The sequence below is a fragment of the Dermochelys coriacea genome, chromosome 2, assembly GCF_009764565.3.
Source record: "Dermochelys coriacea isolate rDerCor1 chromosome 2, rDerCor1.pri.v4, whole genome shotgun sequence".
NCBI classification, from domain to species: domain Eukaryota; kingdom Metazoa; phylum Chordata; order Testudines; family Dermochelyidae; genus Dermochelys; species Dermochelys coriacea.
In genome coordinates this window covers 258,738,139-258,758,162 of record NC_050069.1, presented here as the reverse complement: position 1 = coordinate 258,758,162, position 20,024 = coordinate 258,738,139, and the positions used below count along the sequence as shown (strand labels likewise).

At 43.2% G+C, this 20,024-nt stretch overlaps 1 protein-coding gene across 2 annotated transcripts; it reads left to right on the top strand.

The window, feature by feature from the left end:
- The first annotated feature begins 22 nt into the window (after positions 1 to 22).
- Positions 23 to 19,944, top strand: GORASP1 (golgi reassembly stacking protein 1). 2 transcript variants are annotated; one of them, XM_038392453.2, is made up of 9 exons: positions 23 to 209; positions 8,115 to 8,195; positions 10,450 to 10,653; positions 13,620 to 13,706; positions 14,067 to 14,197; positions 15,817 to 15,964; positions 16,664 to 16,814; positions 17,254 to 17,409; positions 18,516 to 19,944. In XM_038392453.2, the coding sequence occupies exons 1-9, from the start codon at positions 147 to 149 to the stop codon at positions 18,776 to 18,778; spliced, it is 1,284 nt and encodes a 427-aa protein (XP_038248381.1). In that variant the 5' UTR covers positions 23 to 146; the 3' UTR covers positions 18,779 to 19,944. The 2 variants fall into 2 exon arrangements, with proteins under 2 accessions (XP_038248381.1, XP_043365645.1); XM_043509710.1 differs by having other exon boundaries at positions 46 to 209; positions 10,399 to 10,653.
- The last annotated feature ends 80 nt before the right edge of the window (positions 19,945 to 20,024 follow it).

The window sequence follows — 20,024 nt, the reverse complement described above, 5'->3', positions numbered from 1 at the left end:
CCAGAGCCTAGCCCCACCCCTTACCCAGGCTTGAGCGGCCGCTCAGATCGGTCGGTTCGGCACTCGTTTGATCGGGGCTGCGGTGCTGGCGGAGCGGGGGTGGCGGCCCCGGAGCCTGGAGCGAGCCCCGCTCCCGGAGTGCGGCGATGGGGCTGGGCTCTAGCTCTGAGATCCCCGACGGGGGCGCTGAGGGCTTTCATGTGCACGGGGTAAGGATCGGGGGATCCGCCCCGGGGACCTGGGAGGGGGGCGGGATCTCGCCCCGGGGGGGGGCCCGGGATCTGGCCCCGGGGGGCCTGGGACGGGATCCGTCCCGAGACGAGGGGGGTAAGACCCAGAGGAGCATGGTTCCGTCCTGGGGGTGACGGGAGGGGGGCACAGCCCCATCGAGGGGGTGGAGAGCAGCGCGGTGACACGTCCCTCCTATTGTGCAGCCCCTGGGGCGGGGGTGAAGGAGATGAGGCGTCTCCCCGGCTTCGAGGGTCGGGATCTTTGGGAAATGTCCCCGCATCACCGCCCCCGAGGCTTCAGGGTCCGACCGCCCTGTCATGCAGTGCCCTTTTGGACATACGTTCTGTAACAGGAAGGCTCAGCCCCACATTAAGGGTTCATGGGGAATAAGCTTGCCCCTGTGGATGCAAATACCCCAGGCAGGTTCCCCCCCCCCCCCCAAAAAAAAAAAAAACCTACTGAGCATTAAACGTTGTCAGACTTTGCATACATGTTAAATATTTGCCATCCTGGCTTGTGCTGGTGTCTCCCCCTCATCTTCCACCCCTCCACCTGTTCCCTTCTTCCTCTGGAAGTGCCAGGACACAGAGGAAGAACAGCATGGCAATCATTTAACTCAATTTTAAGGCATCAGCTGGATGTTTGTACACCTTAAATTTATTGGAGTTAAAGGAGGGGTTTGGCCTGATCTTCCTATTTAACTCTCCTGGCAAAGTTAGGACATCTTAATTGCTTTGTGAAGCACCATACACATCTGTTGCTCTACATACTGAGAGGCAGTAACATCTCCGCATTATCCTTGCAATCAACTTTAATTATAAAAGGCTGGTTTTGCTTCCCTATAACTATGGATTGGAAAATAGGTTTAGCCTGAAATTTGTTGGATTTACACTGAAAGCGAAGGAGAATGTTTATGTAAATGTTGATGAATTTTCTTCAAATGGTTCCTGAGTTACAGGTAATCTTAAAAATTACCTTAATATGAGCTTTGACTTCTGTCTGGTGATTTTTAACATTACAAAGATGCATCGTTCTAGACAGGAATTAATCTCTGCTCAGACCATAAGATAATACATTTGAGGAGATTGGTTTCTCCCTGCAGTCCTTAACAATTATTTTGTATGGCATGATGCCGGCACATGGGTTGTTTTGAATGTGGGTCTTGGAGCATAGATGTCAGGCAAAGATGTTGTTGATGGGCTAATTTGCATAACACTGCACCTGTCTTTTAACTATTGGTATATGGCAACCTCACAATATAAGAGTTCACATATTATTGTTACATGTTTCTTTACAGTTAATCAGCTGTTCATAGTAGCAGCCATGTTAGTCTGTATTCGCAAAAAAGAAAAGGAGTACTTTCCGATGAAGTGAGCTGTAGCTCACGAAAACTTATGCTCAAATAAATTTGTTAGTCTCTAAGGTGCCACAAGTACTCCTTTTCTTTTCAGCTGTTCATGTTTCTCAGTAAAGAAGCTGTACAGTATCAACAGGAATAGGGTACAATTTTAGGCCAGTGCATCAATTATATGTATGTAATCTGCTTTGCCTTTGTTCTCTGCTGTGTTTATGGAGTCTGGAGAGGCCTTGGCTCCTGAAGCACATGTCTGGATGGAATAACACAAATGTATATTTATTCAACCCCTCCTTATATCAGGAATAACATGATTCTTATCCTCCTGATCTCAAACATGATTATCATTTATTAATCATTAACAAAGTGCTGTCCCCTGTAGAGGAGTCAAAAGCTGTCCCTACACTAAGAAACAAATAGAGCAGAACTTTCAGTGTTGTTTTACTATCAAGAGCAGGTAAAGAGGAAAGCTCCTTACTGTGAATAGTCTGTGTCGGTGGTGACTGGTGTATAGAGTGTTATGGCACTGCCCCCAACAAAGTAGGCAAGTACACACTTTGTATTTTTTTAATTTGCATATACACAATGTGTGTGAGTGTGTACAAGTGAATCATAGCGTATTTAGTGACATACACATACTCTATAGATAAAATGTGTATGAGAGAGACAGCGCAAGACTAAGTATGCTGCAATTCATATTTAACAGCAGGACGTTCTTGTGGCACAGGCAGAATTCATCACTCCAAGCTACAGGCTGTGGTGAACATAGCGCATGCTAAAGTGTCCCCACGCAGGGCTGGGGACGTCTAGGCCAGTGGTTCCTATCCTGCACCAGACTCCGCTGCTAGTCCTGGCTGGGCGGGGGTTGGTGAAGGAGTGCACTTCCCTGCACAGAGGGGCTGGGTTTGTGTCCGACCACTCCCCAGAAACCTTCCCTGGCTCTGCACCCCCTTCCTTCTTGCCCCATCACTCCTCAGCCACAGGAGGGAGGGGTTACTATGGGAAGCTGCTCCCCCATCTGCCCAACCCCTGTGCATCTGGACCCCCATTCCTAAATACACACACCCCTGCCAAGCACCACCTCACACCTCCAGACCCCCTCTTTTGAGCCCTACCACCCTGCACCAGGCCCCCTTTTACCCAGACCACCCCCTGCTGAGTCCCCCTGCACCCTGATGAGCTCCAACCAGCTGCACTCAGACCCCCACCCCACCAAGCCCCACTTTCCCAGCAACCAGACCCCTTGCAGAGCCCAATCCCCCCACACCCAGACCTCCTGCTGAGCTCCAGTCACCTTCACCGTGACACCACCTCCCCCCGCAGAGTCCCATTGCCTGTGCACCTGGAACCCCACACTGAGCTGCCCACACCCAGATTGCCCCACACAGAACCCTCTCACCCCACACGTAGGTCCCTCCACACTAAGCCGCTCTACACTTGGATCCTACTGGGCTAAGCCTGCCAGCTCACACGTAGTATTCCTGGCGCAAAGGAATAGGGCCCTGGGGTGTTTCTGAGGCAGGCTTGGCCCTTGCGCTATGTCAGGATTGGGTACAGCTTCACTGGCAAGTCCATGTCCCAGGGGTGCAGGGTGATCTCCCACCTCAGTGCAACCAGTGGCCTGTGCTACCTACTGCCATGCTGGAGCCTCCACGTTTATTTATTGACAAATAAAATTTTCAGAATTTTAAAATATTGTGTGCAGAATTTTTATTTTTTTGGCGCAGAATTCCCTCCGGAGTAAATAATGTACACAGTCCAGTCACCAGCACAGACTTCATGACCCGGGTGGATCTAGTGGTACAACAAAGGGAGTGAGGCAGGCCCCTCCTTGGCTATAGCAGGCATGGGGGCGGGGTGGAGGTCTCATCCAATCCTGGTCTTTCTGATGGGAAAGGACCCAGATGAGACTTCACCCTCCCCCCTCCTCTCTCCTTCCCCTGGAGAGGCTCGGGCTGACTGGGAACTCCCCCAGGCCCTGGTGCTGGGCCTGGGCAGAGGGCGCTCACCGGAGGGTCAGTGCAGAGGGAGCCCAGACTAGGAAGGGGAATATGGGGGCCAAAGCTGCCAAAAGCCTGGTATGGAGCTGAAGCCAGATAGTGGGGCCCCCCCACAGGGAGGAGGAGATGGGAATAGGATGGGCTCTGTAGGGTGGCCCCTGCTCTTCTGGGCCTCCCCCAGCTCCTCTACTGCCTAGATCTTCCTCCCAGCTCCTCCTATTATCCCCCCAGCTCCTCCCTGCTGATCTCATAACTGGGGCCAGTGGGGTGATTTCACCAGCCGCCATGTTCTGTGTACTGATGTGACTGCTACTAGCTGGGCACACAGAACTTTAGCAAAAAGACAGGCACGTATTTTACAATGGCACCTTTTTGACCCATAAATATGAGTCAAATATGAGTAGAGTTTTGTTATTAAGTGACAGGCTGAACAGTGCATCTTGAAATGTGTAAATTTCCATTTACTCACTTCTGTGCACATCTTAACGTTTACTGTACTGCTAAATAGCTAGCATATGACACCAGCTGAATGGGCCTTAATTGAAAGACTCCTTGTACTGTATTTACAACTTAAAACCCCTCATGCCCACTTCAGCAGAAAACAAACCCTGCCATTATTGTGAAGGCTGCTAGTTCCTCTGTTGTCATGGTGGCTAAAAGTGACATATCTTGGCTAATTATTGCATATTTGTAAGGCTGGGAACTACACTTAAAAAGTTTTACTGCATAATTGTGTTGCTGCTGCTTCTGGTATATGGCTACTGACAGCATGAGCAATGAATTAGGTGTCAGGTAAATGATGTAGCCACTCTACCACGGCAGCATCCACCGGAAACATCAAGCATATACATCCACCATCAAGATGTTAAACAGGACGATCCATAACCAGATAGCACGCTGTTTGTTCTTGAGCACCTCAGAGGCAGGACTGGGAGCCCAAAAAGCCCCAACGGTAAAAATGTAAGTTAAACTGCCTGTGACCACAACATATCCTGTTGTAACTGATGGATCTTTTGGTTCATGTGGGTGTTCTCAGAGGCATAAGAGAGCTGATCCACAGAGACTAGGGGATGCAGCCCTGAGTTGTCTATCTGCCAACAAATGCGCCACCAATTCAAAATATATGTTTCTAATGGCTTGCTTTTTTTAGTGACACTTATGCCAGTAAAACTTGGTGTAGACTCGCTTATCCCAGTTACATAAGGCGCTTTTATATCAGTACAGCTTATTTTGTTATACCGAACCGGAATAAGCTGTACCTGTATAAGCACTTCTGTAGTGGTATCACGGCATCTACTATGCTAACGTAATTAATACTGAAAAACTTTTAAGTGTAGACTAGAGCAGTGGTTCTCAAACTTTTTTTTTTTTTTTCACAGACCACTTGAAAATTGCTGAGGGTCTCGGCGGACCACTTAATGATCTTTCCAAATGTTGTTTGTACCATTAGCTAACTATTGTAAAGCACTTTGGATAAAAGCGCTATATAAAAAAACCCCTTAATAATAATAAACTTTTTTGTTCTACAAATAAAAGCACATGACTTATATTTTAATATCAGTTGGCTTGCCTTTGTAATGTGATGGATGTGCCCTCTCTCCCCCACCGCGGCAGCTCCCGAACTGGGGCTGGGAAGGAGGGCCGTCTCTCCCTGGCAGCTGCAGCCCTGGAGCTGGGGAAATTCGCCTCTTTCTCTGGCCACTGCAGCCCTGCTCATCCCAAATTCCCCCCACCCCCTCCTCTCAACACTGCACCCTCCCACCTACTCCCTATTCCCCCCAAGGCCACCACCTCGCCTTACATGTGCATTTTCTCCAGGGTCCAGGCACCTAATTAGTGGAGCCATGCCTGCACAGCTCCACTAATTAGGTGGGTGGCCCTTCATTCTCTCTCGCGTGTGGCCACCCAGGCGAACACCTTAGAGGGAACTATCCTTGGACCACTTGAGTGGAGCTCGCGGACCACTGGTGGTCCACGGACCACAGTTTGAGAACCTCTGGACTAGAGCTAAGTTTTACCTTAAGCAGACTGGTAGTAAAAAGAAAAGGAGTACTTGTGGCACCTTAGAGACTAACAAATTTATTTGAGCATAAACTTTCGTGAGCTACAGCTCACTTCATCGGATGTGATGAAAGCTTATGCTCAAATAAATTTGTTAGTCTCTAAGGTGCCACAGGTACTCCTTTTCTTTTTGCGAATACAGACTAACATGGCTGCTACTCTGAAACCAGACTGGTAGTGTTTGTTTAAGGGAGGAAATATACCTATCATGGTTTCAAAGGCCTTAGATGTAATGTAAAGTAAGGAAGGTGGCAGTTATTTTTGTTCCAGGGAAATTGTGACCTCACAATCAACGGGGCACGTGACTTATCTGTCTGTTTACTTTTCTGTTCACTTATAAGCAATGTTGGCAGGGCAACCGAGATATGACACTGCATTTTTACCTTAAACTAATCATACATCTAAGTTGAAACATTTTTTTCAATCTGATGTACCTATATATTCTAGGATTTGATGCTGTTTAATGTCAATTTGTGCTCTTTTGTATCCTTGTCTGAACTGCATTTTGATAAATATTCTATACCGTTTTTGTTTTATATTATACATTTGTTTTGTTCTCTCACATGTACAGCTGTTGAAAATCAACACGCTGTGACTTCTTTCATGCTTTTTTTAATATAGCTTACAGCAATTCATTAACTTCTGTGGGTCAGAACTTATAAGCACTTATGTGTCCATGATAATCTCTTTATCCATAAAAGCAGCAAAGAGTCCTGTGGCACCTTATAGACTAACAGATGTCTGTTAGTCTATAAGGTGCCACAGGACTCTTTGCTGCTTTTACAGATCCAGACTAACACAGCTTCCCCTCTGATCTTTATCCATATGTTTCTAATCTAAAGTTGAATGAACATGACCTAATGACTTTTTAATTTTTAATACGCACAAGTTATTAATTGCAAAAAAACTACTGAACATCAGCTTATTCTGTGAAGTGTTCAGTGACCATGTACCACTCGTTCCCCTTTGCAGCACTTCTGTATACTGTTCTGTTAGCCCTTAAAGGGCCTGCTCTTGGTATCTGTAGGAGCTGGAGGAGTGGCTCTTAGGTGCTGATCCTGCAACCTGCTCCATGCAGACAAACCCCTGTTGAGAGCTCCCTTGCCTTCAGTGAGTCCCTGAATGGATCCAGGGATCCAGTTGCAGAATCAGAGCCTTAGTTTCTAAGTTTTTTAGGGCAGGCTTTCTGTCATTTGTATGACATGTTGCCCAACTGGAAAGCACCACACACAGCTAACAGTACTTAAACATATTGACGTGGGTTATGCAGTTCTTAACATGCAGTTGTCCTAAGCACTGAGTGAGTGGAGATATCAATACTACAACAAGATTATTTCATTCATAGATGTTAAGACCAAAAAGAATGTAGATCATCTTGTCTGACCTGCTCAACACAGGCTAAAGAACTGGATTCATTTAGTAGTGTGTACACCACTGTATTCAGCACTTTGTTAACCATTTCCCAGCAAACAGCAGATACACCAGGTACTTTCCAGCACTGGATAACGTTTCCTGAATGTACCTGGTACTATCTTCTCATTCCCTTGGTTTAAAGCAGAGGTGGGCAAACTATGGCCCTCAGGGCCGCGTCTGGCTCTTCAGACATTTTAATATTGCCCCGCTCTGCACATGCTGGGGCTCCGCTCTGCTCCCAGAAGCAGCAGCTCGTGTCCCCCCCCACCTCCTACATGTAGGGGCAGCCAGGGGGACTCTGCACACTGTCCCTGCAGCTGGCAATGGGAGCTGACGGGGCAGCACCTGCAGACGAGGCAGCGCACACAGCTGCCTGGCTGCGCTTCCACATAGGAGCTGGAGGGAGGACATGCCGCTGCTTCTGGGAGCTGCTTGAGATAAGTGCGACCCAGAGCCTACATCCCTGACCTTCTCCTACACCACTGCCCCAGTCCTGATCCCCCTCCCACCCTCCAAACCCCTCGGTCCCAGCCCAGAGTACCCTCCTGCATCCCCAGCCCCACCCCAGAGCCCGCACCCCCAGTCGAAGCCCGCACCCCCTCCCACATCCCAATCCCCAATTTCGTGAGCATCATGGCCCACCATACAATTTTCATATCCAGATGTGGCCCTTGGGCCAAAAAGTTTGCCCACTCCTGGTTTAAAGAGTGCACCGTAGAAGAATGCTGGCCAGAATATACCAGCACTTTGTCAGCTGCAATACCATTAAAGTTGCAGAAAATACAATGTTTCAGTTTCACCTGCTGAAATTTAATTGACACCTGTTGTCTAGTAGGACTATTCCACAGATGGCCCATACGGATGTCATGGCTCAGTCAATTGAGGAAAGGGAATTCAAATTTCTGAGAACTCTTCCAAGGTCTCTTAAGTGGTGTCCCACATTTGGTTCAATCCTGAATGTACTTCATTCTTGAATCCAGTATTTATAACACTATCACTTGGTGATATTTATTATAGATTTTTCTTATTGTAATTTAAAATGTGTAATTTTGCAGGTTCAAGAAAACTCTCCCGCTCAGCAGGCCGGGTTGGAACCTTTCTTTGACTTTATCATCACAATAGGACACACCAGGCTAGTAAGTGGCTAAAGACAAGTCATTTTCAATGAAGTAATTAATTGTTTTATTTTAATGTTGTGCTCTTGAAAGGTGCTGGCCTACTTGACTTTGGGAGATGGATGTTGTCTTTAGTCAGAATGGCAGCCATGGAAGCTTCCCTACACTTTCTTGCCAGTGTGCCAAAACCCTGACCCAGAGGAATCAGCTGTGGGTGAAGTTATTTTCTGGTCTGAAGGCTTATTCCATCCTTGGCCTTCGTGCAGAGAGTGCCAACTGATGCAAATGTGTTTGCTCTTCACACCGTGGACACATGTCCATGGGAAGCTAGATTGAGACCATCCAGTTCATTTCTTCTGAATTCATTAGTCTCTTCTTGACTAGCAAATCTGATCTAAGACTGTAACACTGATGTGAATATCTCATAAAGCCTGAATTGCAGGGTGAAAATATTGTAAGAAATCTATGATCACCTTGGACTTCCCACTTCCCTCCAGGCTACATATTTTATGGCTGCTTGAAACTTGATGTCAGCAATAGGGATAGAACCTAGAAACTCCTGTTTTGAAAGAACAGATCTCTGTTGCTTTTTCTAACAGAGTGGTTTTGAGGTGCAGCACAATGATAGGTGAGAAATCTTTCTTGCACTGGGAAGTAAATGAATGTGCTGATGCTGGAGGAGTTATCACTGTTCCTCCACTGAGCAATCCTCGAGCAGAAGAGAAACCAGCGAAAATGTTTGTGTATTTTTGTTAGATTTGCGAACAGGAGAGGAACTGGGTGGTTTTGCCTGAATTATTTTGTCATGCTGTTTTTTTACAGAAACCTCTATTTTTCCTAATGACTATCGGAAGAACTACATGAGGCAAATCCAGGCCGTAGTTAAGGCCTGATCAAACTCCTGTTGAAATCAGGGGAGCCTTTCCTTTGACTTTAATGGGACTTGGATCAGGCTGTCAGATATTTCTAAAACAATGAAGAAAATAACTTCTCAGGAGAGCCGCTACTCTTGTTCCCTTCCCTATTTTATAGGACTCGGACTCCATTGTGTGTGTATTTGGTATCTATTGAGTCCTTCCACCCAGGGGTCTTTATGAGATGGAGTTGTGGTTCATTGTACTATAAGCCCCATAAGTCACTCATGCTATCTGCCTCCGTAGTTAACTGTTTAACAAAGTCCCTACATTGTAAACCTGAGCCTACATAAAAGTTAAAATAACATTTAAAAATCTTCCCCATGCGACATTCTATCTGTCCCCTCACATCCTGTGTCGCCCAACTTCTATGCCTCTTGACTCCCTGAAGGACTGGTAGCATATCCTCTGGCATTTCCTCTAGCATTTTTCTGGCACGAGATGAAAGTCCTGGATTTTAGGTTGTTAGAACTCGACACTTGTTTGAACAAATGTAAACACTTGGTTAAATATGAACATGAAAATGAATCATTAACAAGTGGGAAGCTGCCATGTGGCCAGTCTCATGCAGGGAATGCAGTTCCTGTTTGAATGTCTGAGGAAAGAGGAGACTTTCAAAGCTGTTGTGGGGACAATTCTATTTTTAAAATCAGTTTTACCATTAAAAATCAACAAATAAGTTTAAATAAATCCCTCACAATTTTGAAGATCCTTTGCTTTCTTATATTCAAACAGAAGCTGAGGGTTTTTTTTAGGTCTGTCTTACCTACATCAGACTGAATCTTCTATTGGAAACTGTCAGTACAATGGCTGTTTCCAGTGAGGGGCAAGCACTGCATTAACCATGTGGAAATAGTGAAATTCTGGTAGATATTTCTAAAACCTGTTCTTAAAAAGCCCATCGGTTCTTCTATAGTAAGCATTTAGCTAAGTTATAACTAGTCACTACTAATTTGTTTTAAGAATTCTACTTCAAGACTTCCAAAATGGTTGCATTAGTGAGGTAAGGAAAAAGATCAAGGTCACCATATAAAGTATGTCTATTTATTGTAATCTAGACATAGTTCAGAACTAGTATAATTGACCGAAATTGTTATAACAGCATTATAAAAGAAGGGTGTGGTGAGAGTGATACTGATGGATGTGAGTAGTGAATAACCTTACCCAGGATTAGAATCGGTTACACTAGTTCATGCATCCAAACGAAGTAGTGCTGGTGGGGTTGTTATGGAGGGTAGAAGTTAGGTCCTCACCTTTGTTGGTTCTAGATATTGAAATTTTGCCTCTTCATTGATGATTTTGCATTCCAGATCCAGCTATACGCTGTCAGAAACAAATCTTTCCTTTCCTGTCTTTCACAGAATAAAGAAAACACCATGTTGAAAGATCTGCTGAAGGCAAATGCCGAGAAGGCAGTGAAGCTGGAGGTGTACAACATCAAAACGATGAAAGTGCGCGAAGTGGAGGTAATCCCTAGCAACATGTGGGGAGGGCAAGGACTTCTCGGAGCCAGTGTGAGGTTCTGCACTTTCCAAGGAGCCAACGAACACGTGTGGCATGTTCTGGTGAGCAAGAGAAACATCTGTGTACTCAGGCTGTGTGCTTTAGTTTAGTAAAAATGGTTACTGACCTGTTCTGTCACTTGTTCTTCGAGATGTGTTGTGCATATCCATTCCACTTCAGGTGTGCGCACGCCCAGTGCACCAATGTAGGCCCGCACAGGTACACTGGGCACACACATGTTTGAAGTGGAATGGATATGTGCACTCATTTGAAGAACAACTTACTTTGTTACTGCTACTCTGAAACTTACTTTATGAAAACAATTCAGCATATGAACTTGGTACCTTAATGCAGCAGTTCCCAAATGCTATTAATGTTTGAAGTACTTCATGCATATTTCTCCTTTTTGTGCATATTTATTTTAGGCCTTAATAGACTTAAGTATTTATGGACTCAGAATAAAATAAGTTTTGAATTTGGCTGGTGGAGTTTTGCCTGGGGGAGTTAGAAAAGAAGGGAATCTGGTTGGGAAAATCTAGGTGGGAAAGTTAGAGGCCATGATATTTAAAGCAGTGTGGAACTTTTTCAACTAAACTGGTTTTCGTCAGAAAATGCTGATTTGAAACTGGAATATGCCAGCTTTAAGAGACATGGATTCAAGTCCTTGCTGTCCCTGCTTTGGAACGAAAACACAAATACACACGCACACTTCTTTTCCCCGTGTGGAAAAATTTATGTCTCCATTTTGTCCTGATGCAGAAGTTTCATGAGACAAAAAAACCATTTCCTGCATGTGGGGGTGGGGGGATTAATTTGTGCACCAGGCAGCTCCAATTCATAGAAGATTAGGATTGGAAGAGACTTCTGGAGGTCATCTAGTCCAACCTCCTGCTCAAAGCAGGACCAACTCACCCTTGTTGCCAGTGCCCTTCCCATTTCCTCTGAGCCAGGGAGCTCTGCCACTCCCACTGCAACCCCCTTGCCTCTGGAGAGTCTTTCCCACAGGACTCTTCCTGCCTCGGCCCCTGGACTCACAACCATTTCCTCTTGATTAAGGGATTCCGCAGCCCTTTCATGGGTCTGTGCCATGATTCAAGCAGGTTTCGCAAGCCCAGGCCACCAGAATCCAAGTTCTTGCTCCATTCTCTTTCACACAATGCATAATTAACTTGTGGAACTCATTGCCATGAGATGTTGTGATGGACAAAAGTATAACTGGGTTCAAAAAAGTCCTCCATAAAATTACCTAGTACAGGTCCGTTAATGGCTATTAGGATGGTCAGAGATGCAATCCCATGCTTTCAGTGACCCTAAATCTGTCTGCTAGAAGCCAGGAGGGGAAGACAGGGGAGGATCACTCAACTGCCTTGTGTGTACACTCTCCCTGAAACTCTTGTACTGGCTACAGTCAGAAAGCAGGATACTGGGCTAGATGGACCATTGGTCTGACCCAGTATAGCAATTCTTATATTCTGATTCCATGGAATCTCCCTTGATCCTTGGACTCACACACTTCTTCTCCTTGGTTCCAGGGCTTCTCAGCCCTCCTTCCTGGGGCTGGGCTGTAATTCAGGCAGGCTTCCCCAGCCCACCAGTCTCTGTTCTAGTTTACACCACAGGGAACCTCTCTCCTGACTTGATACTCCCCTGTAATTCCCTCTCCAGTCTGTCTTTTTTTTTTTTTTTTTTTCCTGAGAGTCGCCTATCAGCTGGATTTTATCCTTTTAAGGAGGTAGCTACCTGATTAACACCAGCTAGCCTACTGCTCCATTGAATTCCTGTTTCCTTAAAGGGGCCATGCTATAGAACACAGATTGGTTGGCTCTAGGTCCCAGAGCCCCTTAAAGGAGATAGACTGCCCTCTTACAGTCTATCAGTTCCTACAAGTTCATGTACCACAGTTTAAAAAACCTTTGCCTTAAAGCTTTCTGCAAGAAACTGACATAGTCAGTTTCCCTCCTCACAGAGTTATCATCAATGGAGTTAATTTCCTGATGGCAAATCCCTGGAATTGCTTTAAAGCAGTGATATCATTTCTCATTTACTTTCAGATAAAACATGCCACTTTGATTTCTAGGGGCCTAGTGGATGCTTGTTTTGATAAATGTTAGGAGCTTCTTCATGAGCATTCTCTGGATGGGAATGTGAGTGTCATTGTCAACCTGAAAGATGCAGTAAAATATGCTCACAACCATAGGACTATCATTAGGAGAGTGAAGCCTCGAGATGCTGGATTTGCCAATTAGTGTCTTAGTACTCCCGATACATGGAGCATTTAATTTTCTGTTCATTTTTGCATGCCAAAGCACTAACACCATTGAAGTCAGCTAAGAGAAGAACAGGAACTGTCCGTAAGGATTTGCCTATGATAGCCTATGCAAATATAATTTTTCAGCAATTTTTTCAGTGAGAGGGACTTCCTTTGAGCTAGGGATCACGAATTTAGGCAGTTATTAATGTCTTAGCCCAAGATCCTCTTTCTGGATCTGAACATTTCTGGACCCTAACCCTAACCCCCCGCCGTGTTTGTCAGTTTATTGGCAGGTAAAGAATTCCTGGCAAAGTAAATGCATTCCAGTTGGATGGTCTCTTTAGCTTGACTGATCTTCATTACAATAATATGGAGATGGAAGAGCACAGAAAAGCTTTATTTTTAAAGTAAATGTCAATATTCATTTAGGGAGTAGGCCAAAAGAGACTGGGAAGACTCTCCAGCAAAAGCTAGTTTCATCTCTTAATCTTTGACTTCTCTTGCTGAGATGTCTGTTGAGGGTTAGCAAGAGATTGCACTTGGACTAAAACAAGGATTGGGTTGTGAACTGGTGAAATTTAAGTTTGGTCTTTATTTATGAATCTTGAGTACTCGAGTACAAAGAACTGTACTCAAATGCAGCATTCTCAGATATTTTTCTAATCTAAACACAAATCATTTTACCTTGCATTTTTCTTGAGTTAAATTTTTCACTCTCTAATTGTTGGACAGTTTATTCAGCTGTGAATGCAGGTGACCTGAATCATTCCTTTACAGGACGTAGAACCCGCTTCCCCTGCAGCACTGGCTGGTCTGCAGCCCCACACGGACTACATTGTTGGATCAGATCAGATACTTCAGGAGGTAGAACATAATTTTCCTTTTTTTTTTTCATTTAACTATTGCAGGTTTTTTTGCATATGCTGTGAAGTGTGAATTGCAACTGCTTTAATTGGTTATATGTCCCTCAAATTTACGTAGCTCCGGGAGGAGGCAATGATAGCCACCTCTTTATGGCCAACTTAGTCATTACCTCTTTATACCAGACAATGAAATTAGCTGCCTTTCAAGATCAAATGTCACCAGCAATTTAGTCATCTTTAATCCTTTGGAGTAGTGAATGTGATCTTTCTCTTCATTGATAACTGCTTATATCTGTAAAGTGGGGTGCTGGGGATAAAATAACATATTTTAAGGGCTAACACACTATCTTTTTTTGATCAGTCAGAGGATTTCTTCTCACTGATTGAATCCCATGAGGGGAAGCCATTGAAGCTGATGGTGTATAACACGGAAACCGATTCCTGCCGAGAGGTATTCGTCACTCCCAATGGAGCCTGGGGTGGAGAAGGAAGGTATTGATTTGTGATTAGTCTTTGCCTGATTATAGGGTATGGTTTTTTGTAAATAAATTCTTCTGTAAAATAGCATCACCAGTTATTATAGCTTTCCACTTTTCAGTTGAGTCTTATTTTCCTCAACATTCTCACATAAAATTTCTCTGCTCTGAGGTTTTAAATAATGGAGAGCAGCTGTGGAGTGTGAATTTGGCATAGTGTAGGTCTAATCATGCTCCCATTGAAGCCAATGATAAAATTACCATTGACTTCAGTAGTAGCAGGAGTGGACCCTTTATGCTCTGCAATAGCGTCTCTCATTTGGAATTAATTTGGGGTTTTTCCTGCATTTTGTAAGGATGGTGGAAATGAAGCTCTTGAGGTTTTTGAGTCACACAAGGCTAAAGCTGAACTGCAAAGTACTTCGTGGTCTCAGTATTGCTACAGTTAGGTTTGGTCTACACTACATACTTATTTGGGTATAACTATATCGCCCCAGTTGAGTGAAAAATCCACATCCTGAGGGACACAGTTATACCAACCGTAACCCCCCCGAGTAGACGGTGCTATGTTGGCGCTGACATAGCTACTGCCTCTCGTGGAGGTGGAGTTATTAAACCGACAGGAGAGCTCTCTCCCTTCTGCTTAGAGCGTCTTTGTTACCCGGGGTTCTTTCAACCCAAAGCTCTTGGTAACGTTTACTCTGTGCGAGGTGGTGTCAGGAAATAAATCAGGGGAGACACGGTTGTCCAACTGATAGATGGCTGGCACAAACAGGACAACACAAGTGCCTTCACTTAAAGCTAAACTTTACTTAGTCTCAAGCACTTACACATGTCCGCAAAAGGTTAGTAAAACACCCCAAACCTTGATAATTACCAAAGCTGAGTGTAGCTCTCAAGTGACACACAGTGACAGATTTTCGTCTGCCAAATCTTCCATCTGCCAATGGGGACTGCCAGATATATCCAGAGGAGAGTCCAAAAAGAATCCAACTGCCTCAAACTTTCCCCCTTATTTATACATTAGTAATAGAATGACATGTCCCTTAAAGTTAAGTAAGCAGTTTCAATGGTCAAGCAAGAGGTTCCTTCTGATTATTGATTAACCAGGTGTGGGTTTTTCCAGAGTTTGCAGCCTTGAGGCCCCAATATACATTCCTGGGGCACATCCTGCTCTTCTAAAATGCATGTATCAGCAACTTCAACACAGTTCTTATCAAGAAGGATGAGGGGTCAAGCTGCCCTTTCTGTGGCACCGAAAAACCCCCTCCCCTCCTGCCTTGGTTAAGCTAAGCCTGCTGACTTGGCCAATCTACAGCCTGCTGACTTGGCTGCTTTTAGCAATAAGCCGTAGTGGTTTCAGGCACTTTACTGGTTTGCTGACATCTCCCCGTACATCTTCACCAGATGTGCTATAGCAGTGCAGCTGCGCCAATGTAAATTTGTAGTGTGGATCTGGCCTTAATCATGACTACAATTTCTGCAATGCCATATTTCTTCCTATAGGTCAAGAAAACTAAATTTCTACCAGGCTTCTGCTTAGAGATTCCTAACTTAAAGCACTTACAGAGTCAGCTGCAGAAAAGCACACTATAGTCTATTGGGTTTTTTTTTTACTTTGCTTTTCTTGTGCAGTTTAGGATGTGGTATTGGATATGGCTATTTGCATAGAATTCCAACACAGCCTGTTATGCCAAAGAAGAAGCAAGAAGAAATCAAACCACCTTCACCTTTGCCATCGGAACACAGATCCCCTGTGCCATCTACAAATGGCTACATAGAGGTACGTAAGAAATTTGTTCATATCTGCAGGGTACCTTTTGAGGTTATTTTGGGTTTTTATGAATGTCTAACAGGTGAGGTTCCATGAGCTAAGGGCTTGAGTAAAAGTGGGCTTGGTGAAGGCCAAGCCAAATGAGAGGTGATACTGCAAGAATGGGGGATATGACAACAGAGGAGATTCCATCGAGCTGTGCCTTTTATCACTCAAGATTGCAAGCTGAGATCCTCTTGGATGCACCATACTATGAATACTTCATGTTTCATCTGCAGTTGGTGAAGAGGTTGTGAGCTTTCTTTATGGGTATAAACATAACCAGTTATCCATCTAACTGAGGCCAATGTGCTTCACATGGGTCTACGACTGAAGACCATTCTGTCAGAAGTTTCAGCCCACTTAGCAATGCTTCTTGTGTGCTACATATTATACCTGTTCTCCAGAGAATACACTGGCTTCCAGTTGGTTTCTAAACCCAATCCAAGGTGCTGATCATGATTATTTAATGCCCTTTATGGTTTTGGGGCATGTTGGAACCCATCTCTCTCGTCTTTTATCACTCAGCAGTTAGAGCTGCTGGGATGCTCAAGCTGACACCCCCTGAATTTGTATTTTTGGGAACAGTGGGGCAGAGCATTCACAGTGACAAGCCTTTGTCAGATTGACCAGAGATGGTATGAACGGGATACTTCTCTGTTATCTTAGGCTCCATTGTTGGCACCTAATTCCCAAAGGGATAACTCTGAAGAAGTTATGAACTTGGATGAATCTACAGGTCAAGAAATGAATATGTATTCAATGGAAAACGCACTTCTCCCTCCTCCTCCCCCTCCTGTCCAGAGAGTTATGGATCCAGGTAAGCACTTCAGTTATTCCTCTTCAGAACATAGTTAAATTTGTGATTGCAGTTTAATTCTCACTTCCCCTAGCCACCAGTCCACCATTTTTTATTTAAATATAGAATAAGTGTGGCTTTTGATGTTCTTATTCGAAATCTGGCAGAACTTTTAACACTCAGGTGTTGATTATGGGCCTGATCCAAAATCCACTGAAATCAATGGGAGTTTCTACATTGACTTCAGTGGACTTTGGAGCAAGCCTTATATCAGAATGGTATCTTCTGTGAATTCTTTCTTGGTGCTCTAATAGCTCTATTGCTTGCAATTACTGGGGGGGGAGGGGAAGAGAGTACAGAGGGGAGAAATACCCAGATTCCTGGAATCAGTGGATCATTTTTCTTGATGGTCTAGAGTTCCATACTGTGTTTAAAGCAACACTGTTGATTCCTCCTTCAGGTTTTCTAGATGAGTCTGGTGTTTCATTTCCTGAAATTGTTGACTTAATGAAAATGCCTAACTTACCTTCCTCTGCCCCGTTCAACATGTCAGCTGCAGAATCTTTAGCAGGGACTGAAAGTTTAATACTTAATGATGGAACTACTACTTATTTTGGTGAGTTTGTTTAAAATTGTTAGCCTGTTGGCTTGGTATTGTGACAACTCAGTTGATTGTGGGGTTCATGACTGAACTAGAGTCATGCTTTTGGGGATGTGTTGTATATTATTCGTAGGAAAACCTCCTGCTAGCTGAAAAATCATACAGAAAGCACAGCTAAAATGGGAGGGAGGTAGAATTAGGATTTAAAAGGCAAGGAAAATGGTAGCCAAAAATGAATGAGTTAGCTAAAGCTAGTGGATTCCAAATTTGATAAGGCCAGTGTCATAAGGTTTTTTTATTTTTGTTTTTTAATATCAGGAATAAGGTTTGCTCTCTGAGATATTTATGTGCAAAGTGTGGTAAATGTGAGGATCCCCATTCAAGTGCTTAGATCCTCCCGATGCAAGAATGAACATACAGATCTTGTAAATTTTGCTGCAAGGAGATTTTCATACTATGCAGCCCAATTTTCACAGAGCTGGAAAACTGATGTTTTAGCAAGGCTGCTGTCTATTTATAATGACAAAAAATATAACTCAAAATATTCAAGTATATTCAATTGAATATTCAATATTCAAGTATTTCACTTTTTATTTTAAAGGAAAATTTCTTTGTAGGACGACACTGTTCCATTTTTTAAGGTGGGGGGGAATATTCCAAGAATAAAGACAATATTTTAGCTTACAAAAACAAAATTGAGCCCTTTGTAGTGAGGCTGAAATGTCAAAAAAGTAAACTAAAATATTTAGCATGTCTTCTAATCCTAAAATATTGAGATGTACCTTCTGAGGGTCTGAATTTTAGAAATACCGAGCATTCACAGCTCACTTGTCTTTAATGGGAGTTGTGGGTGCTAAACATCTGAACACAAAAAGCTGTTAATTTCTGAAGGATGATGATAAAGCTTTAGAAGAATCATTAAGCAATCCTTGTATATTACCTTAGTGCCGAAGAGTTCTAGTCATAGATCAGCGACCCACTGTATTGCTGTGTATTAGAGTAGTCCGTCAGCTGCATCTCATCCAAGCTTATGTTATAGAAATATAGCCACACAATTAGTCTCTGCTAGGTGTCTGACAAGTTTTGGTTGGTTTGTTTAACTTACTCTTTTATTTTCTCAGAGCATGCCACGGCTTCAGTCCCTGCAGATCTAACCACGTACGCTGAGGGCTCAGTTACACAGTCACAGTTGGACCATTTAATGCCTTCACTGTCCCCTTTACCATCCTTTGCTCTTCCTAATGATATTTCTTCAAAGGCAACACTAAGAACAGATTCTGATTCTCAAGAAACTGAACTACTTGAAGGCTCACCACCCACTAACCCATTGAAACTTGACAGCGATGAAAAGACACATGAACTGAAAGAAGCTATACAAGACTAGCACTAAAAAGGACACTTCCTTATGTCGTCAATCTGCACTCTGCCATATGCTGTCATACTACATCTCAAATGTTGACTTTTTGATCTCTAGAGATAATTACAATTATTCTATTTTGTTAGCATAGGCAATGCTGTAAGAGTATACAGGTCCCATACGCAGCACTTGTTCTCTTATCTCTTCTCAGCATTGTTTGTTTGATGGAATTTTATTTAAATGTTATACAAAAACAGATTAGTCTATTGATCATGCATCTATTTGGATATTCAATTTTTAAAATGATATTTTTGAAAGATCTGCTGGAGATTGGAAAAACTCACTAATTTTTCTTCTATTCACAAGCATTATTACAATTGTTTTTAATTTGTTGATCAAAAGGCATAATTGCCTTTATGTAAAGAATAAGCTACATTTTAATGATTATTTCCCTGGTATCTTTTACAGTGTTTAAGAAAAATGCTAGTCATAATTTTGACTTCCCAGAAAACAATTTTTACATCTTGACCCAATTTTCCTGAACACACACATACACACTGTATTTGTAGATGTATAGTTCCAAAATAAACTGTTTTATACAGACTTCTTAATTAACCTGAAAGTAATGCAAACTTTATATATTGGAACTGACTAAGTGTTCCACTGCCTTTCGTTTAGGGAGTCAATGGGAGTAAATTTACTGGTTGCCATAAAGTTATTTTTGCAGGAAATAGTGCACATTAGAAAGTGCAACATATACTGGGTGATACAGAACGGCAAGTGGCTGTGATTGGCATTCAATAGATTGTTCATTGGTCTGGATCATGGTCTTTTACAAAGAAATTTTTTAAATGAAGAAGTTGTAAGGGAAATGTTTTTGTGGAGTTAAAAATTAACTAAGTTGATGTCTGTTTAATCAGATTGTGGTTTTAAGATGAAGCATGTGGTTTGATTCTGGGATGACTAAAATTTTAAATGAATGTTCTGTTAGAGGTAATGGATTGACAGTGAATAGCCTTGGTACTGGTTTTTATTAATCTATTGTGTATTTTCCCATTTCTTAACAATTTTTATATAAATCTATAGGTTTAAAACGCTGGAATAGAACATGTAGTGTAATAATCTGTACTACTTCTATAGATTTGTTTTGTTTTCAAACACTTCCTATACTTTTAAACACTTATTTTACTTTATGAATATTTGCTATTACTGTTCAGCCAATTGTCAAGCTACCAGCATGGGATCCTTCTCATTATTTAGATGGCAACTCCTT